General features: G+C 48.7%; 1 protein-coding gene across 12 annotated transcripts in view; it reads left to right on the top strand.

Annotated features, from left to right (window-relative positions):
* DLG2 (discs large MAGUK scaffold protein 2) overlaps nt 1-17996 on the top strand; it is a 1647444-nt gene that overhangs the window by 1617783 nt on the left and 11665 nt on the right. For 11 of the 12 annotated variants that reach the window (XM_060234983.1, XM_060234984.1, XM_060234985.1 and 8 more), the window contains 4 exons: nt 5471-5521; nt 6627-6728; nt 9431-9603; nt 11566-11675. In XM_060234983.1, the coding sequence (XP_060090966.1) occupies nt 5471-5521; nt 6627-6728; nt 9431-9603; nt 11566-11675 (436 nt within the window). Of the gene's footprint in view, nt 1-5470; nt 5522-6626; nt 6729-9430; nt 9604-11565; nt 11676-17996 lie in introns of those variants that run through there. The other variant, XR_009555217.1, reaches the window with a different exon arrangement.

Genomic DNA, 17996 nt, shown 5'->3' on the forward strand with positions numbered 1-17996 from the left:
GTGGGACAAAGTAGGAGTCCAGTAGCACCTTTAAGACCGACAAAGTTTTGTCAAGAACGTAAGCTTTCGTATGCATGCCTACTTCTTCAGACGAGGGAATGGGGTACAGTGAGCAGAACTTACATATAGCTGGCAGGTAGTGGTTAAGAATGCAAAGTGATACAGAGTTAGATTCCAATGGCATAATAGTGTAATAAACAAATTGGAAGACCATTTAGTCTGGATAGCATTTGCGTGGGAAAGAGGAAGAAGAATTGCAGATTTATACCCCACCCTTCTCTCTGAATCAGAGACTCAGAGCGGCTTACAATCGCCTATATCTTCTCCCCCCACAACAGACAGCCTGTGAGGTGGGTGGGGCTGAGAGGGCTCTCACAGCAGCTGCCCTTTCAAGGACAACCTCTGCGAGAGCTATGGCTGACCCAAGGCCATTCCAGCAGGTGAAAGTGGAGGAGTGGGGAATCAAACCCGGTTCTCCCAGATAAGAGTCCACGCACTTAACCACTACGCCAAACTGGCTGTAACCAATAAAAGGTAATAAAAGATGCCTGTTAATTGCTCATAAGAACATAAGAGAAGCCATGTTGGATCAGGCCAACGGCCCATCCAGTCCAACACTCTGTGTCACACAGTGGCAAAAAAAATTTATATATACACACACACTGTGGCTAATAGCCACTGATGGACCTGTGCTCCATATTTTTATCTAAACCCCTCTTAAAGGTGGCTATACTTGTGGCCGCCACCACCTCCTGTGGCAGTGAATTCCACATGTTAATCACCCTTTGGGTGAAGAAGTACTTCCTTTTATCCATTTTAACCTGTCTGCTCAGCAATTTCATCGAATGCCCACGAGTTCTTGTATTGTGAGAAAGGGAGAAAAGGACTTCTTTCTCTACTTTCTCCATCCCATGCATGATCTTGTAAACCTCTATCATGTCACCCTGCAGTCGACGTTTCTCCAAGCTAAAGAGCTCCAAGCATTTCAACCTTTCTTCATAGGGAAAGTGCTCCAGCCCTTTAATCATTCTAGTTGCCCTTTTCTGGACTCTTGTAGCTCTTGCTCCAAGTCTAGGTAAAACAAAAGGACATGGATTTCCTAGTGATGTTCTTGTCCATCTAATTCACGAATTCGCTCTTTGCTAAAAGAGTCACTGTGGTGTCCAGTACATCCTAAACCTAATGTTTTGCTGCCTGAATTGCGACTGAAGATTTGTGGGCAGAGCCGGTATAAACCTTAAGGTCCCATCCCATTGCTTTGAGGGCTCTAGCTCCTTATTCCATTCATCCTGAGATGCTGAATATCATATGCAGAGACCAAGCCCTATGAAGAAAGGCTGAGGGAACGTGGGAATGTTCAGTCCAGAGAAAAGGAGGTTGAGAAATGATTGCTCTCTTGAAGTCTTGGAAGGGCTGTCGGTTAGAAAGGGGCAGGGAGCTGTTCCTCTGGGCAGCAGAGAGAGGACTTGCAAGAATGGGGTTAAATTAAGGATAGGAAGGTACCAGCTGGATATTGGGGAAAACTTTTTTTACAGAAAGAGTTCTTCAGCTGTGGAATCATCTGCCTAGGGAGGTTGTCAGCTGTGTTCCCTCTAAGCTGAGTTAGTGTGAGCTAACTCGCAGTTTTTTCGCCTCCGGCTCACACGTTTTTGTCTTAGCTTAGGAAAGATGGCCTCAGAGCAATTATTTACGCAGTAGGTCACAACTTTAAGGCCAGTAGCTCATGAAGTAGAATTCTTGCTCACAAGACTCCACAACTTAGAGGGAGAACTGCTTGTCAGGGATGCTCTAGGCTGATCCTACATTGAGCAGGATTTGCTTCCCCCCCCCTTCCTCCCCAAGGGAGGAGCCTCAGCCAAGAGAGGAAATAGTCTTTGCTCTGTAGCTCCTGTGCGATTGAGCAAGCCTGGCAAAGCAAGCTGTGATGCAGACGGGAGCAAGAGAGAGGGAGAAGGAAGCAGATGACAGCCAGTTGCTCGGGGGCTTCATAGGAGCCCTTTGGGGGCCAGATTCGGCCCCCGGGCTGCATATTTGACACCCCTGGTCTAGGACCTGTTAGCATGTGAAAATGCACCAAATTGACATCGTCATGGGATTATGCATCATTGTTCTCCAGCTGCAGAAACTGCAAGAGAAATAGGATCAGGTGATGGGAAAGGCCTAGAATCCTGGGAAGCTGCTGCCAGTCAGAGGAAACAGTTTTGGCCCTGAGAAAGCAGTGGTCTCACTCAGTTTAAATCAGTTTCATGGGTTCATGAGATATTGAGTTTCACGAGAGGAAACCACAGGTGCAGGGCTGGGTGTCCCCCATGGGATGTCCCACAACAGAAAATGTCATGCCTCTCATAACCCTCTACTTCACCCTTGCAAGAGTCGGGCTTCTAAAGATAAGCTCTAAAACTGAGCAAAAAGAAGTTCATTCTAGAAAACCACCACTTGGGATCTACCTCTTCTCTTTGCTAATGCACCCAGTGAACGTCACCTACCTAAATTGGGGGGGTAAAACTTTTTTGGTACAGTCCCGGGTGGGACATTTTCTATCAGAATTCCATGGAACGGCCACAGCATGAAGTTGGTGTCCACATTTCTGAAAACCGGTTGCCCTCAGTCTCAGTTCTCTAGGACTGTTTGCTTCCTATTCTCAAGCCATTTGTGGAGTCGATCGGATTGCACCCTTAGCACAGAGCACCTGTCTTTGGTTGGGCTCAGATAACCATGGATGTCGGACCTCACCATGGTTATAGGCTTTTTGAGATCCACGGTTCATACTCAGAATCATAACAAATGTCACCTTCTTTCAGGAAAAAGACGAGATGTTGCTCGATAGATTGCATATCTTTAGTCTGCATGAGGAAATGGCAAAAGGATACGACTCCTGCATCTTTTGGGGAATCTGCGCATGTCCTTCACTGTGTGGGGAGCCAGGGTACCCTGATGCAGAAAAGGCTGCTGTGGTTACCTGTTCAGTAGGCTGAGCAAGACTTGTTTATCCCTCTTCTGTTTTGCGCTTGCGAATGCCTTCCACTCCACATAGTTTTCTCACTTGCTAGCTTTTCACAAGCAGGAAGAATTTTGAGATTCAGAGATCTTCCCACCTGATTGTGAATTGAGACGAATCGATGTCTTGGGATTTCACACAGTACCTAGCAATACAAAATGCCAAATATATAGCAGTAATTCTGATGATACGAGCTAGGAGACAGTGAGTTGGATCCTACCCACTTTTGCAGCTGGTCCAACAGGAAGAAGGGCCCATTTTAATCCCCCAAATGGCTATTTGGGGATTCCGGGACCAATGTAGGTTTGACAACAACCTGAAACAAATAAGCCCTGTCCTTTTAACACATATAACTGTGCCAGAAGTGATCTAGGCATGTTGGGCGGCAACGCTCTGGCTTTTGGGCAAAACTCTATGGTAGAATTAGCTTTTACCATAGAGTTTTTGCCCAAAACCCAGATCATCACCCCCAACATACCTACGTCACTTCACGGTCATATAGGCATGTCACAGAAATGCTGGGCACTCCTCCCTTTTGGGAAGGTAATTCCCCCTTGCTGGCCAGTGGTGCAGAATTGGACCTCATAGTGGGAGACCCCCACCCCGACCAGGGGGATCTGGCATCCCTGTCATCTGGTCAGTAACATCCCATTAAGCTTAAAGGGACAGGACACTTTTACTGCAGGCGATTGACAACCCTAGAGCTATGTGTTTAGTATTGTTTCCCCAATTTGTTTTAATTGGGGGATCTAACTGACCTCGATGCCCTTTTAATGAAATACTCAAAATAAAAAGAAGTAGATTGGGAGGTTTAAACAATAGTAATCAAGGGGGAAGGAAAACACTTTGACGCTTTCTGTACCTCTTGGGGATCTGTTATTACCCCAATTTCATCAAAAGGTTAAAGGCTTGCCTTCTGACATACATGAAATGATTTCTTATTTTTTGGAAACTACGTTGGTTGAATCAAAACTTTGCCGAGTTCAACTTTTCCAGATGTTTGGTTTTCCTGGGCTGGCTTGTGACTATAGTTTTGGAGGGTAGCTTTAGAACAGTTGGATTCAAGTCCAGTAGCTCCCTCAAGACCAACAAAAGTTTCAGGCTATAAACTTTTGGGAGTCAAAGTTCCCTTAATCACACATAAGTAGAAATGGAGATCTCGGAGCCTTTTTATCTCAGTCAGAAGGGGGAGAGGTGTTGTAAAGAACGCTTATAAAAGATGCAAAGCTACAAGGCATATTTGGTCATCAGTGACTTTGTGACCAACACTGAAGTCCTCAAGCGGGCGGAGGTTACCAGCATCAAGGCACTGCTGCTGAAGACGCAGCTGCGCTGGGCAGGGCATATTTCTAGGATGGAAAACCACCGCCTTCCCAAGATCGCCCTGTATGGCGAACTCTCCACCGGCCATCAAAATAGAGGGGCACCAAAGAAGAGGTACAAGGACTCCTTGAAGAAATCCCTTGGCACCTGTCGCATCAACCATCACCAGTGGTCTGACCTAGCCTCAGATCGCAAAGCATGGAGGCACACCATCCACCAGGCTGTCTCTTCCTTTGAGAACGCACGCATAGCTGGTCTTGAGGACAAAAGGAGATTGACGAAGAATCGCACTGCTACAGCACCAACCCCGAATCAGACTTTTCCCTGCAGCCACTATGGCTGGATCTGCCTGTCCCGCATTGGTCTTGTCAGCCACCAGCGAGCCTGCAGCAGACGTGGACTATTGCACCCTTATTAAATCTTCGTTCGCGAAGTCAAGCCGAGAGAGAGAGAGATTCGAGTATTTCCCATCTTCTCTAATCAAGCTGATATGAATTGCATCTTGTCGTCTTTTACAGACATTCTGTAAAACACCCCTCGCACCTTCTAGCTGGAATATAGACACCCAGATCTTTATTCCTACTCCTGTCTGATTATTGGAGCTTGAAACCTTAAAGTCTGAAGATCTTGTTAGTCTTTAAAGGGCTATTGCTGGTCTTGAATCTAACTGGGCTGTGACTACCAATCTTCCCCATGAGACGCAATAGAAAAGTCCTCGTTTTCAATTCCAAAGATCCCTGCCCACCACCTAGCTGCATCCATTATGTCTAGCACTGATTCAGAGCTAGCTATTGTGCCAGTACGATATTGAACTCTTTTGCATTTCCTTTTGCTTGCACTGAGTACGTGCATCCAAGCCTTTCAAAATACAAATTTTCAGAAGTAGCCTGCTCCCAAAGGATGCTACCGAGAGATATATTGGCCATTCATTTCCAACCTTATTCCTGTTGGCGCAGCCGCTGATAATTAAGGAAGAGGTTTTGTTGCCACAGTTGAGTAATTCTAAAAGGGGATTCCCGACACTGTTCAACTCACTGGAGATGTTTCAGAGCAGTTTGTTCATAAGCTACAGGCAATTTTATCCGGAAGAGGAGTATTGTTTTTGTCAGCCTTGATTTTGCTTTCTTCCTTTCTTTCCTCTCTTATCAGGAGGGCAAGAGGACTGCATTCTCTCCTACGAGCCAGTCACAAGACAGGAAAGTAAGCATGCCATGATGCTCCACTAAATAAACTTGAGTTATGGCTTGGGATGCTGCATCCACCAATTTGAGGGGTTAGACTTCAGAAGGGACATTGAGGACTGTATTTGTAGATACACACCTTTTTTGGGGGGCGGGGCGGGTAGTGGCTCCCATTCCATCCATCTCCGGTAATGTGGCCTCATCAGTGGGTGGTCGGGAGACAATTGTCTGCACAAGCTCAGACAGCTGCATTCTTTAGCATTTCTGTAAACCTCTCCTCTTTTTAAGGTTCGGGGTTTTCCTGAACACTTGAGCCATACCCTAAGTTTGGAGAAAAATCTCCTTTCTCTCAACATGGCCCCAGTTGCTGGGTTTAAGCGCTCTCAGATGGAGCCATGTTGACTGTTAGATTTCTTGATAAAAGAAAGACAGTATCGTATATCCTTTAATAATGCAACATGAAAGGAGGAGAAAAAGACAATTGCCTATCATTTTTGTTGGTCATTACAATTGGAGGGCTATTACATTTCCAGCAGTGATCTTTTGTTTTCCATTCAGTTGGAATATAACTCCCAGGGATTATATGCGCACTAAAGGGACATGTCCTGACAAATTGCAGATCGTTAGGTGAAAGCGTCCCCATCGTAGATTAAAATTCTCATTTTCACAGGACACAGAGTGGCAAGGATAGGTGAACTGTTTGGAGATGCGATGGCTGGAACCTGATGGTTCATTCCACCGCTAACGCTGGTGCTTTTGCCTGGTCCAAGAAACACAAAGAACTCATTTGATCAGGGGAATGCTTCTTCCACAGAAGGAAAGAGCTATCCATCTACTTGGAAAGAGCTATCATTAACAGAACAAATCTATGACTTCCTTCTAAGTGTTTTCAAACATTTAATTAAGTCTTGAAATTTGGTTCATATTGTGAATTCTCAGTGCCTTTATATAGAAACCAGATCGTGCTGCCAGCCAGCTAGCTATCCACCTGATTTTTTAAAAAGTTCCCTGTCCAATTCAGCTTATTTCTACTAAAAGATAGGTTTGAAGCGGTGCTTGCATGGTTCTTTTCTTTAAAATGTCATCCTTCTACAACATCCTTTCTTTCTTTTTTTCCATTTCAGTTAATTATACAAGACCGGTGATCATCCTTGGTCCAATGAAAGATCGGATCAATGATGACTTAATATCTGAATTTCCTGACAAATTCGGCTCCTGCGTTCCGCGTAAGTATTATGTTTCCTGGTCTTTATACGTGTCGCTTATCTGTGGATTTGGAACATTTGTGCCTTACCGTTTTACTTACTGTGGCACCCAAAGAGGCTTAAGAAAAAAGAGAAAGATTACTGGTAAATAATTATCCTAAACCAAGTAAACTTACAAATAGCTTAAAAGCTATTCAGTGGAGGAACAGGAAGCCAATTTCAGCGGACCAGTAGGACATGAATAAAAACCACAAGCAAACAGGACCTAGAAGTTCATAAAGATGGTGCTGGGAAAATTTGTTTAAGGAGAATCTCTTGTCTACTTCAGATTCAGATGACTTGTCCCACAATTAGAATTACTCTTTGAGCATTGGTTGCAGTGAAAGTATATGATTTCCTGCAACCGTGAAGGATATAATAATAATAATAATAATAATAATAATAATAATAATAATAATAATAATAATAATAATAATAATAATAATAATAATTGTTATTTCTATCCCGCCCTCCCCACCTCAGCAGGCTCAGGGCGGCTAACAACATTTCATAAAAACATACAGTGGTTAAAAGCCTTTAAATTTAACAATATAAAACAGTAAACACTAACTTAACAGCATTAAAACAGTCTAGTAAGTACAGTTATTCAGCGGTATAGGTCTTCAAACCGCATTGGCGGATCCTTAATTGCCGATCTTCTGAGCAGTCCAGGTGTGAAAGCTTAAAAAGGGCGGTCTTGCAGGCCCTGCGGAACTGATCAAGGTTCCGCAGGGCCCGCACCTCCTCGGGGAGTCGGTTCCATAGGGTAGGGGCCGCGATTGAGAATGCCCGTACCCTAGTATTCTGATATTTAGTCTCCTTCGGCCCAGGGATGGTCATTAGATTTTTCCCAACTGACCTCAGTGCTCTCTGGGGTTCATACGGGAAAGACGGTCCCTCAGGTAGGCAGGTCCTCGGCCATATAAGGCTTTAAAGGTAATGACCAACACTTTGTACTGGACCCGGTATATGATCGGCAGCCAGTGCAGTTCACGTAGCCTCGGCTGTATATGTTCCCGTTTTGGGAGTCCCAACAACAGCCTGGCTGCCGCATTCTGCACTAGCTGCAGTCTCCGAGTCCGGCACAAAGGTAGCCCCAAGTAGAGGGCATTACAGTAGTCCAATCTTGAGGTGACCGTTGCGTGGATCACTGTTGCGAGGTCCCGGCGCTCAAGGAAAGGGGCCAACTGCCTTGCCCGCTTCAGATGGAAGAATGCTGACTTGGCAGTGGCTGCTATCTGGGCCTCCATCGATAATGAAGGCTACAGTAAAACACCCAGGCTCTTTACCTGGTGCGCTGCTTTCAATGGCGCACCATCGAAGACCGGGAGAGCTATTTCCCTTCCCAGAGCGCCGCGACCCACGCAAAGGACCTCTGTCTTCGCTGGGTTCAGCTTCAGCCCACTCAGCCTGAGCCATGTCGCAACAGCCTGTAAGGCCCGGTCGAGATTCCCTGGTGCGGGGTCAGGCCAGCCATCCATTAGTAGATAGAGCTGGGTGTCATCTGCATATTGATGGCAACCCAGCCCATACCGCCGGGCAATCTGGGCGAGGGGGTGCATATAGATGTTGAACAACATCGGGGAGAGCACTGCTCCCTGAGGCACCCCACAATCCAGTGTGCGCCTCCGGGACCGTTCACTCCCAATAGCCACCCTCTGTCCCCGACCCAGGAGAAAGGAGGAAAGCCATTGCAAGGCCGACCCCTCAACCCCAATGTCGGCGAGGCGGCGCGTCAGTAGCCGATGGTCGACTGTATCAAATGCAGCCGACAGATCTAACAGCATCAGCACCGCAACGCCGCCTCGATCCAGTTGCCATTGGAGGTCATCTACCAAGGCGACCAAGGATTGAAACATGCAAGTTGAACCTAGAATTCACGTAGTAGCTGCAGCTTTCAATGAGTTCAGACCAGGGGGGGGGGGGGTTGTAGCAGGAACCCCTTTGCATGTTAGGCCACACACCCCGATGTAGAAGAAGAAGAATTGCAGATTTATACCCTGCCCTTCTCTCTGAATCAGAGCAGCTTACAATCTCCTATATCTTCTCCCCCCACAACAGACCCCCCCCCCGTGAGGTGGGTGGGGCTGAGAGAGCTCTCACAGCAGCTGCCCTTTCAAGGACAACTCCTGCGATAGCTATGGCTAACCCAAGGCCATTCCAGCAGGTGCAAGTGGAGAAGTGGGGAATCAAACGCAGTTCTCCCAGATAAGAGTCCATGCACTTAACCACTGCACCAAACTGGATGTAGCCAACCCTCCTGGAGCTTACAGTAGGCCCTGTAATAGAAGCCCTGTAAGCTCTTGGAGGATTGGCTACATCAGAGGGGTGTGGCCTAATATGCAAAGGAGTTCCTGCTGCCAAAAAAAGCCCTGGTTCAGACAGCCTTTTGTTGCTGCACTTGCAATCTTCCAGAGGCTTCAATGCACTTGGAACAGTATATTTACAGAGACTCTTGAATTTGAATTTATTGTATGGACTTTAGATGATCATAGAAAACATTGTAGTACCAAATGTATATTCATTGATCATAAAACTTTATTGAGCAAACTGGAGTATAAAATGCATACATACTTTATCACACAGTGTTTGTATAAGGTTCTTCTGACGTGTCCGCACTCTGGTTCCCTGTGCAGTGTGTATTTAGTTGATTTTCTCCCCTTCCAAACATTTTGTTCCTATAGATACAACTCGACCAAAGCGTGACTATGAAGTGGATGGGAGAGATTACCATTTTGTCATGTCTAGAGAACAAATGGAAAAAGATATCCAAGAGCACAAATTCATAGAAGCCGGGCAGTATAACGATAATCTGTATGGGACGAGCGTGCAATCCGTGAGATTTGTGGCAGAAAGGGTAAGTGGGGGCGCATTAAGTTTAGAATATCTTTCCTGCAAAGGGAATAGGGGTTTATAAAATTATCTGTGGGGTGGGAAAAGTGTATAGACAGGACTCTTCTGTCTCTCCTATAATACTAGTGAATCTGATAAGGAGTAAATTCAGAGCAGATAAAAGAAAGTTCTTCATGTACCAGAATTCACATGTAGAACTCACTGCCATGGGATGTGGACAGGGGTGGAATTCTAGCAGGAGCTCCTTTGCATATCAGGCCACACGCCCCTGATGTAGCCAATCCTCCAAGAGCTTACAAGGCTCTTTTCTGTAAGCTTTTGGAGGATTGGTTACATCAGGGGTGTGTGGCCTAATATGCAAAGGAGCTCCTGCTAGAATTCCACTCCTGATTAGGCCACAACCTTGATGTAGCCAATCTTCCAAGAGCTTACAAAAAAGAGCTTTGTAAGCTCCTGGAGGATTGGCGACATCAGGGGTGTGTGGCCTAATATGCAAAGGAGCTCCTGTTAGAATTCCACCCCTGGATGTGGAGATGGCTGCTGATAGCTTCCAAGGGAGGAATTACACAAATTACTGGAGGGTAAGTCCATCCATGACTAACAGCCACGGTGACTGCATGGAAAGTCCATATTTGAAGGCGGTGCACCTCACAGTACCAGTGGGGAATCAAATTACAGCCCGTATGAGGACCACAGAAGCAAATATGAGATGAGTTCTATGTACAATGAGCAGAGTTGTTACAGAAAATAAGTACTTTGTCACACAAGGCACAATTAGCTTATGGGACTTGTTGCCGATAGAGGTAGTGATGGGCGCTCACTTAGATGGCTTTAAAAGACAGTGGAACAGATTTTAGATATTAGTCAGTCATACTTATTACAGTCATTAGACCAGCCATGTACAGAAAGAAAAACACAAAACAAAAGTTAAAAGTTTAAAAAAGTATGCATTCTTATACCAAAGCAAGCAGAGAGGAGAGATAAGAAATATACCAATTATTCAAGTCCAGTATTCAAACCTGGTTAATATACATCTTCCAGAGCCTCATAATCAACACACAATACCTGGCAACTTGATAGGTGATTTTAGGGTTTATGTCAGATAGGAGGTAGCCTAGCCTGACTTTACTTGTGAGGCCAGGAATCTTGTCCAACAAGGGAGTAATAATCTTTGACCGCGGCACGTTATAAAATGTGCAACTGAAAAACATGTGCTCCAGAGACTCCACCTCCTTTAAAGAGTGGAACAGATTTGTGCAGGAAACTTTCTATCAACAACTACTAGCCATGACGGCTAAACAGAACCTATGCTTTCAGAGACAGCGTGTACCTCTGACTACCAGTTGCTGCAGAAGAACAATGGAACAAGAATTTGTTCTCCGTACTGTGCTTCTGGGCCTTCTAGGGACCACAGGTTGGATGCTGGATTGACCTATTCCAGCAGGGCTTTTCTCATGGCCGTAAGCTCCGATGAAGTGAATAGACAAGAGCATATTGGCTCTCTTTGAGAATTCTCATTCATTTCAGGGGGGCACAAACAGAAGAGCTTCTCATTGGGGTTGGTCTGCTGGTAGCGACTAGGATTTATCTGGATCACGCCTGTACCTCAGCATCCAGTTTGGTGTAGCCAGTTTGGTGTAGCGGTGAAGTGTGCAAACTCTAATCTGGGAGAACCGGGTTTGATTCCCCACTCCTCCACTCGCAGCTGCTGGAATGGCCTGGGGTCAGCCATAGCTCTCGTAGGAGTTGTCCTTCAAAGGGCAACTGCTGTGAGAGCTCTCTCAGCCCCACCTACCTCCCAGGGTGCCTGTTGTGGCTGGGGCGGGGAGGTAAAGTCGATTGTGACCGCTCTGAGACTCAGAATATAGCGTGGGATACAAGTCCAATATCTTCATCGTCATCCCTGCTTGTCTTTCTGGCTGACGTGCAAAAAATAAGGAAACCTCCCTTTGTCTGCTTCCGACAGGGCAAGCACTGTATACTTGACGTATCCGGAAACGCCATTAAACGACTACAAGCAGCACAGCTCTACCCCATTGCTATCTTCATTAAGCCAAAATCGTGGGAGCCTCTGATGTAAGTATCATTCCCACGGCCTGGCTGTAGACCAGAATGTAATGGCAACTATATCCTACGACTCGACAGCGTTTAGGTTTCCAAGCTTTAAGTACCATTCTAGTTTCATGTGATAAGATATCCAAATATCTTATCACATGAAAGCCAGTCTGGTGTAGTGGTTTGGTGTGCGGACTCTTATCTGGGAGAACCGGGTTTGATTCCCCACTCCTCCACTTGCACCTGCTGGAATGGCCTTGGGTCAGCCACAGCTCTCGTAGGAGTTGTCCTTGAAAGGGCAGCTGCTGTGTGAGCCCTCTCAGCCCACCCACCTCACAGGGTGTCTGTTGTGGGGGAGGAAGATAAAGGAGATTGTGAGCCGCTCTGAGACGCCGAGATTCAGAGTACAGGGCAGGATATAAATCCATTATCTTCTTCTGATTCTATGATTCTAACACAGAGAAAAATCAGCAAGTTCTCTCACCTCGTTGTCTGTGCCAACATCTAGAAGGACAGGAAGGCACTGCTGTGTTGTGGGGGAGGAAGATAAAGGAGACTGTGAGCCGCTCTGAGACTCTTCCGAGTGGAGGGCGGGATATAAATCCAATATCTTCTTCATCTTCATCTTCTTCAAATACAGGAGGTTAAGGCATGGTTTCCTGTAAAAGTCTCCACTTAGTGTGCAGCTGACCTGGTTTTGCTGCAGTCGGGGGTGGAATTCTAGCAGGTGCTCCTTTGCATCGTAGGCCGCACACCCCTGTGGTAGCCAATCCTCCAAGAGCTTACAAGGCTCTTTTTTGTAAGCTCCTGGAGGATTGGCTACATCAGGGGTGTGAGGCTTAATATGCAAAGGAGCTCCTGTGAGAATTCCACCCCTGGTTGCAATCATAATGGGGGGGGGGGAGCATAGCAACTTCAAACTCCCTTGCTGGTCTTCCATCCAGGTACTAAACAGGACTTAGCTTCTGAGAACTGATGAGATCAGACCAGCCTGGGACATCCAGGTCACGGCAAATGAGACAATGATTATTAGAATCATAGAATCACAGAACTGGAAAGGATGTCCAGGGCGAAGCAGTCCAGCCTCCTGCACAATGCGGGAAATTCACAAATACTTCTGTTCTGTAGGAGAATCCATGTTGTTACCAGTGGTGTTCCTGCCTGGCTCATTGGAGCCTGAAGGACTGAGCTTGGGGACTTAGGAACAATGGGCAGCAGGCTCCAAATCCAGACTGCCCTGCTCCAATCACAGGCCCCCTGCTGGTTTGAATGACCCAATCACGTGCTAGCGCGGGAATGCAGTGTTGTCTATAGTTGGCCCAGCAGGTCCCGTTCCGCAGTCTGGTTAGTGCAGCCACCTACTATGCTGTACTCAATAAAGAGCTTGCTATCACTTCCACTTCGCCTCTTCAGTGCCTAAGAACCCACGATATTATAACTTCCCTCTAAGTTCACAGGATCCTCATTGCTGTCAGATGTTCACCTAGCCTCTGTTTAAAAACCTCCAAAGGAGGAGGGTCCTGAGGAAGTGTGTTCCACTGAGGAACCGCTCCGTCAGGAAGTTCTTCCTAATATTTAGTTGAAAACCTCAATTTGGAATATTATAAACCTGCCTTCCCCTTTCACAGATGTTCATGGTTTTGTATGATCTTCTTCGTGGTCTCTGTGCAGTCCCACACATGGGTCTTGCCGCAGGCAATGAATCCATTCCTCGGAGTTCCAATAGCTCGCCTATAGCGCTTTTGGCGCGCTCCCCTCCCGCCCTGGGGAGCAGGCAGCGACCGCGCATGCCTGGAGCGGGGGGGGAGCGCCCATTCCACTCAGTTTCTTCCTTTCCGCCGCCCGGACAACACCTTCCTCGCTGCGCTCTTCCTTAGCTCGTCTCTCCTCAGCTCATTTCATCTCTACTTTGACTGGTATCGTTCTCTCTTTCTCCCGTTTCGTCCTAAAAAATATACAAAAAAAAAAAAAAAAAAAAGAACCCCGTTTCTGCGCTTTTAACTCTCTTTTTCCATACCCGTCCCTTCCCGCCCTTCCCTCTCCCCCCCCCCCCCACCGTCCGGGGCGTATGGAAGGGAAGGTTACCTTCAAAAAGTGTAGGCACTGTGGGGCTAAAATTCCCACCACAGACGGCCACAGCCACTGCCTTTTCTGCCTCGGGGAGGGCCATCGAGTCGACGCTTGCCCGCATTGTGCAAACTTTGGCAAGCAGGCACGCAAAAACCGCGCCGCACGACTACAGGCCTTCCTCTTAGAACGGTCTCTGCGGGCTATGCCCACCTCCGACTCGCCGCCTCCCCCACCTCGAGCGGGAGATTCGGCTGCCCCGGCTGCGCCTCAGCCTCAAAAGACGCACAAGTCCGGGAAACGTCCTTCGAAGCACGCCGAAGCCGGCCACAAGTCTTCGAAGAAACTGCGTCATCCCGAATCGGAGTCGGCGCCGAAGAAGCCTCGGCACTCGGATTCGGCGCCTAAGAAACCTCACCATTCCGAGCCGGCGCGTCATTCCGAATCAACGGACTCGGCGCCCATAAAGCCCCGCAGCACCATGTCCTCGACCGCTCAGTCGAGTTCAGCCCAACCACTCTTGCCGTCCGAGTTGTCGACCCCGGTTGATGTCATCACGGACATGCCCAGGCTTACACCTCACACCTCCACGGCTGTGGAGGTGATTCCGATTCGATCTCGATCGCCTTCAGTACATAGCGTGGTACCTTCCGAGATCCTTGAACCCGACCGTTCCACCGACCCGACGCAGACTTACTTACGCCCGTCTTTGCGACCTGACGCCTTCCACGATGTTGCACTCTCTCCGCTGTACCGTGAATCGGCAACGCAAGTTTCCTCCCATCGGATTCGAATTCGATCACGCTCTCCGCGTAGCCGCCACGACTCCGGTTCCTCCGTTTACTTTGAACAACAGGATTACTACTCGAGAAGGCGATATGAATACTCTCCTCTATCCAGATCGCCCTCACCTCGACAGGGCAGATCCCGTCACCGTTCCGGCTCCCACTCTGATTGGGACATCCATCGTAGATACCACGAGTCAGACTCCTACTTCCACCGTGATCCCGAGACTCCACGGGTCCGTTATGGCGGTTCGCCTCGGTCCCGCTACGCGCGCACAACCCGACGCGAGGATTCGCCTCAGCTCCACTTCGACCGCCCTTCTCGGCTTCGTGACCCTCGAAGTCACTTCGAGTACTCACCCAGACTCCTCAATCGCCTGCTATCATCTGATCAAGAGGCTGGCCCCTCGCATCATCACCGTGACCACCCTCGGTACCGAGACGTGGCTAAACCGCGTACTGCCTCTGCCACCGTTTCCGTGGCCCCGGATTCTAGACTTCGGTCTTCTCCCAAGACCTCGGAGGCAGCCCCCGTCTCGGAACCGATCGTTCATCCACCCTCCCCCTCCACGGGGGCCTCTTCCTCGGGAAAGGAGTCCCCAGGCTCTTCGGATTCGGAGGACCACTCTCCCTCTCTCCCACCGGACTCGGCGCAACAGCTCAGGCTCTCTCCGTCCGATGCATCCAAGGCCTATCTCAATCTTATTACTTCCATGGCGGAGGCACTGAAGATACCTCTCCAGGCAGACTCCCCCAAAGTGTCGGACATGGTACATGACCTGGTTCAATCAGACTTCCCTTCAGGGTCCTTGCTTCCTATGCTACCGGTGCACCTGGAGGGTCTTCAGGAGACTTGGGACAAACCTGCATCAGTACCTCCCACTTCTAAAAGGCTGGACTCCCTCTATCGAGTCCATGCCCCTGACGCCAAATTCCTTGCATCACATCCGGCTCCGAACTCTATAATTGTTCATTCTGCCATGAAGGCCAAGCCCTCCAGGCATCCCGCACCGCCGGATCGTGAGGGAAGGAAATTAGACACCTTGGCAAGGAAAATCTTCACACTTGCTTCCACCAACTCGAAGCTTAACAATTACCTGGCTTATTTTGCTGCTTATACTTTTAATCTAGCGAACCAGTTCACACCACTGATACCATCGCTTCCCGATTCCTCTCAGGGAACAGCATCAGCCCTGGTTTCCGAACTCTCCAGGGTCTCCAAACAACAAATTAATTCGATTCGACATGCGGTCTCCTGTTCATCCCGTGTCTTTGCCTCTGCGGTTGCCCTGCGTCGTCATGCTTGGCTGAGATCCACTAATCTTCAACCCGACATCAAGCAGAAGATAGAGGATCTTCCGTTTGATGGCCTTGGCCTCTTTCATGCCTCCACCGATGAGGTCTTGTCCTCTGTTGACGACGGCCGTAAAAGGGCCAAGCGCCTAGGAGTCGCCCAACCTGCTTCGCAACCCTTCGGCCGCAAACAATCTTGGAAACCATCTTTCCAAAGACGCCAGCGTTCTCCTAAACAGTCTGAATACTGGAAAAGAAGACCTGCTCAACAGAAGCCTTCTTTTCAGCAAAGGCAACGCCCTCAGCAGTCCAAAAAATCATCCCCCCCTACCAAGCAGTCTCTTTGACTTCCCCATACAGTCACCTTACCCCACGCGTCTTTCCCCATTCTACGGGACTTGGACTTCAATCACGACCGACTCCTGGGTACTCACCATCGTACGTCTGGGGTACGCAATAGAGTTCGCTTCGCTGCCTCGCCACCACTATTTCGTTGCTACCCCTCCATCCCATCACCTCCATCACGAGATTCTGGACCTGCTCCAGAAAAAAGCCATAGAACCGGTTCCCCCCCAACACCGGGGAACGGGACTCTACTCAAGGTACTTCCTGGTCCCCAAGAGGGATGGAGGCAAGCGTCCCATTCTGGATCTTCGGAAGCTAAACAAATTTATCCTGTACAAAAAATTCAGAATGATCTCGTTGCAGTCCATCTTGCCCTTGATTCCGAAGGATTCATGGATGGCTTCCCTAGATCTTCAGGACGCTTATTTCCATGTGACTATTCGACCTCAGCATCGCAGATACCTCCGGTTTGCGATGGGCCAACATCATTATCAGTACATCTCCCTACCATTCGGCCTCTCCACCGCACCCAGGGTATTTACCAAGTGCATGGCGGTGGTGGCAGCTGCTCTTCGACTACGAAACATCACGGTCTTCCCGTACATCGACGATTGGCTCCTCATTGCACCGACCCCAGACCAGCTCGAGTCCAATCTCCACGAAGCCCTTCTCCTGCTGGAGTCTCTAGGCCTGCGGGTGAATGTTACAAAATCGCACTTCACCCCCACTCAACAGCTCTGCTTCATAGGGGCCCATCTTCGCACCTCTATCCACCGTGCCTTCCTCCCAGAGGACCGTGCTATGACTATCATCACCCTTGCCAGGATGGTCCAGCTGCATCCCATCCAACCGGCCCTAACTATTCAGCGTCTTTTAGGTCTGATGGCCGCTACTACAGCAGTCCTCCTCTTCGCCAGGCTACGAATGAGACCACTTCAGCTCTGGTTCGTACGTGCCTACCGGCCTCACGTGCAACCTCAGAGCACCCTGCTCACCGTCCCCAGGAGAGTCCTTCCTTCTCTCACTTGGTGGACCAGCCTCGACAACCTCCTCGAAGGCATGCCGTTCCTACCAACTACTCCAACGGCTATCGTGACAACAGACGCCTCCATGTGGGGATGGGGAGCCCACTTGGAAGGCAAGACTGTCAGAGGTCTCTGGACCCCTCAGGAGAGGACCCTGCACATAAACTGCTTAGAACTGATTGCAGTACACAGAGCTCTTCAATCCTTCCTTCCTCTCATTGCGGGTCGCCACATCCAGATTTCCACGGACAACATGGCGACAGTATTTTATATAAACAAGCAGGGAGGCACCAGATCCCCTCGACTATGTCGCATAGCCACTCTGCTCTGGGAATGGTGTATCAAACACAGCATCCACATGACCGCCATCCACCTCCCAGGTGTACAGAATGTATTGGCCGACTCCCTAAGCAGGATACGTATAGACGACCACGAATGGTCCATCAATCTGACCTACCTTCGTCGGATTTTCAGGTGCTTCGGGACCCCCAGGGTGGACGTCTTTGCCTCCAGGGACAATGCCAAATGTCACCGCTTCTACTGCAGGAAGGGCGACGATGCCTTCCTACATCTCTGGAGAGGTCCCCTCCACTACATTTTTCCGCCAACCCCCCTACTGACACGCGTGTTGACGAAGGTCGCACGGGATGGCACGGACTGCATCCTTATCGCACCGTGGTGGCCACGGCAACCATGGTTCACCAAACTTCTGCAAATGTCACAACACACTTACCGCCGCCTCCCGATCGTGGGAGACCTTCTCTCGCAGGCGAACGGCCAGGTACTTCATCACAACCCTCGGGTTCTGGCCCTCACCGCTTGGAGGA

The sequence above is a fragment of the Heteronotia binoei genome, chromosome 3 (genome assembly GCF_032191835.1).
Source record: "Heteronotia binoei isolate CCM8104 ecotype False Entrance Well chromosome 3, APGP_CSIRO_Hbin_v1, whole genome shotgun sequence".
In the NCBI taxonomy this organism is placed as follows: Eukaryota; Metazoa; Chordata; class Lepidosauria; order Squamata; family Gekkonidae; genus Heteronotia; species Heteronotia binoei.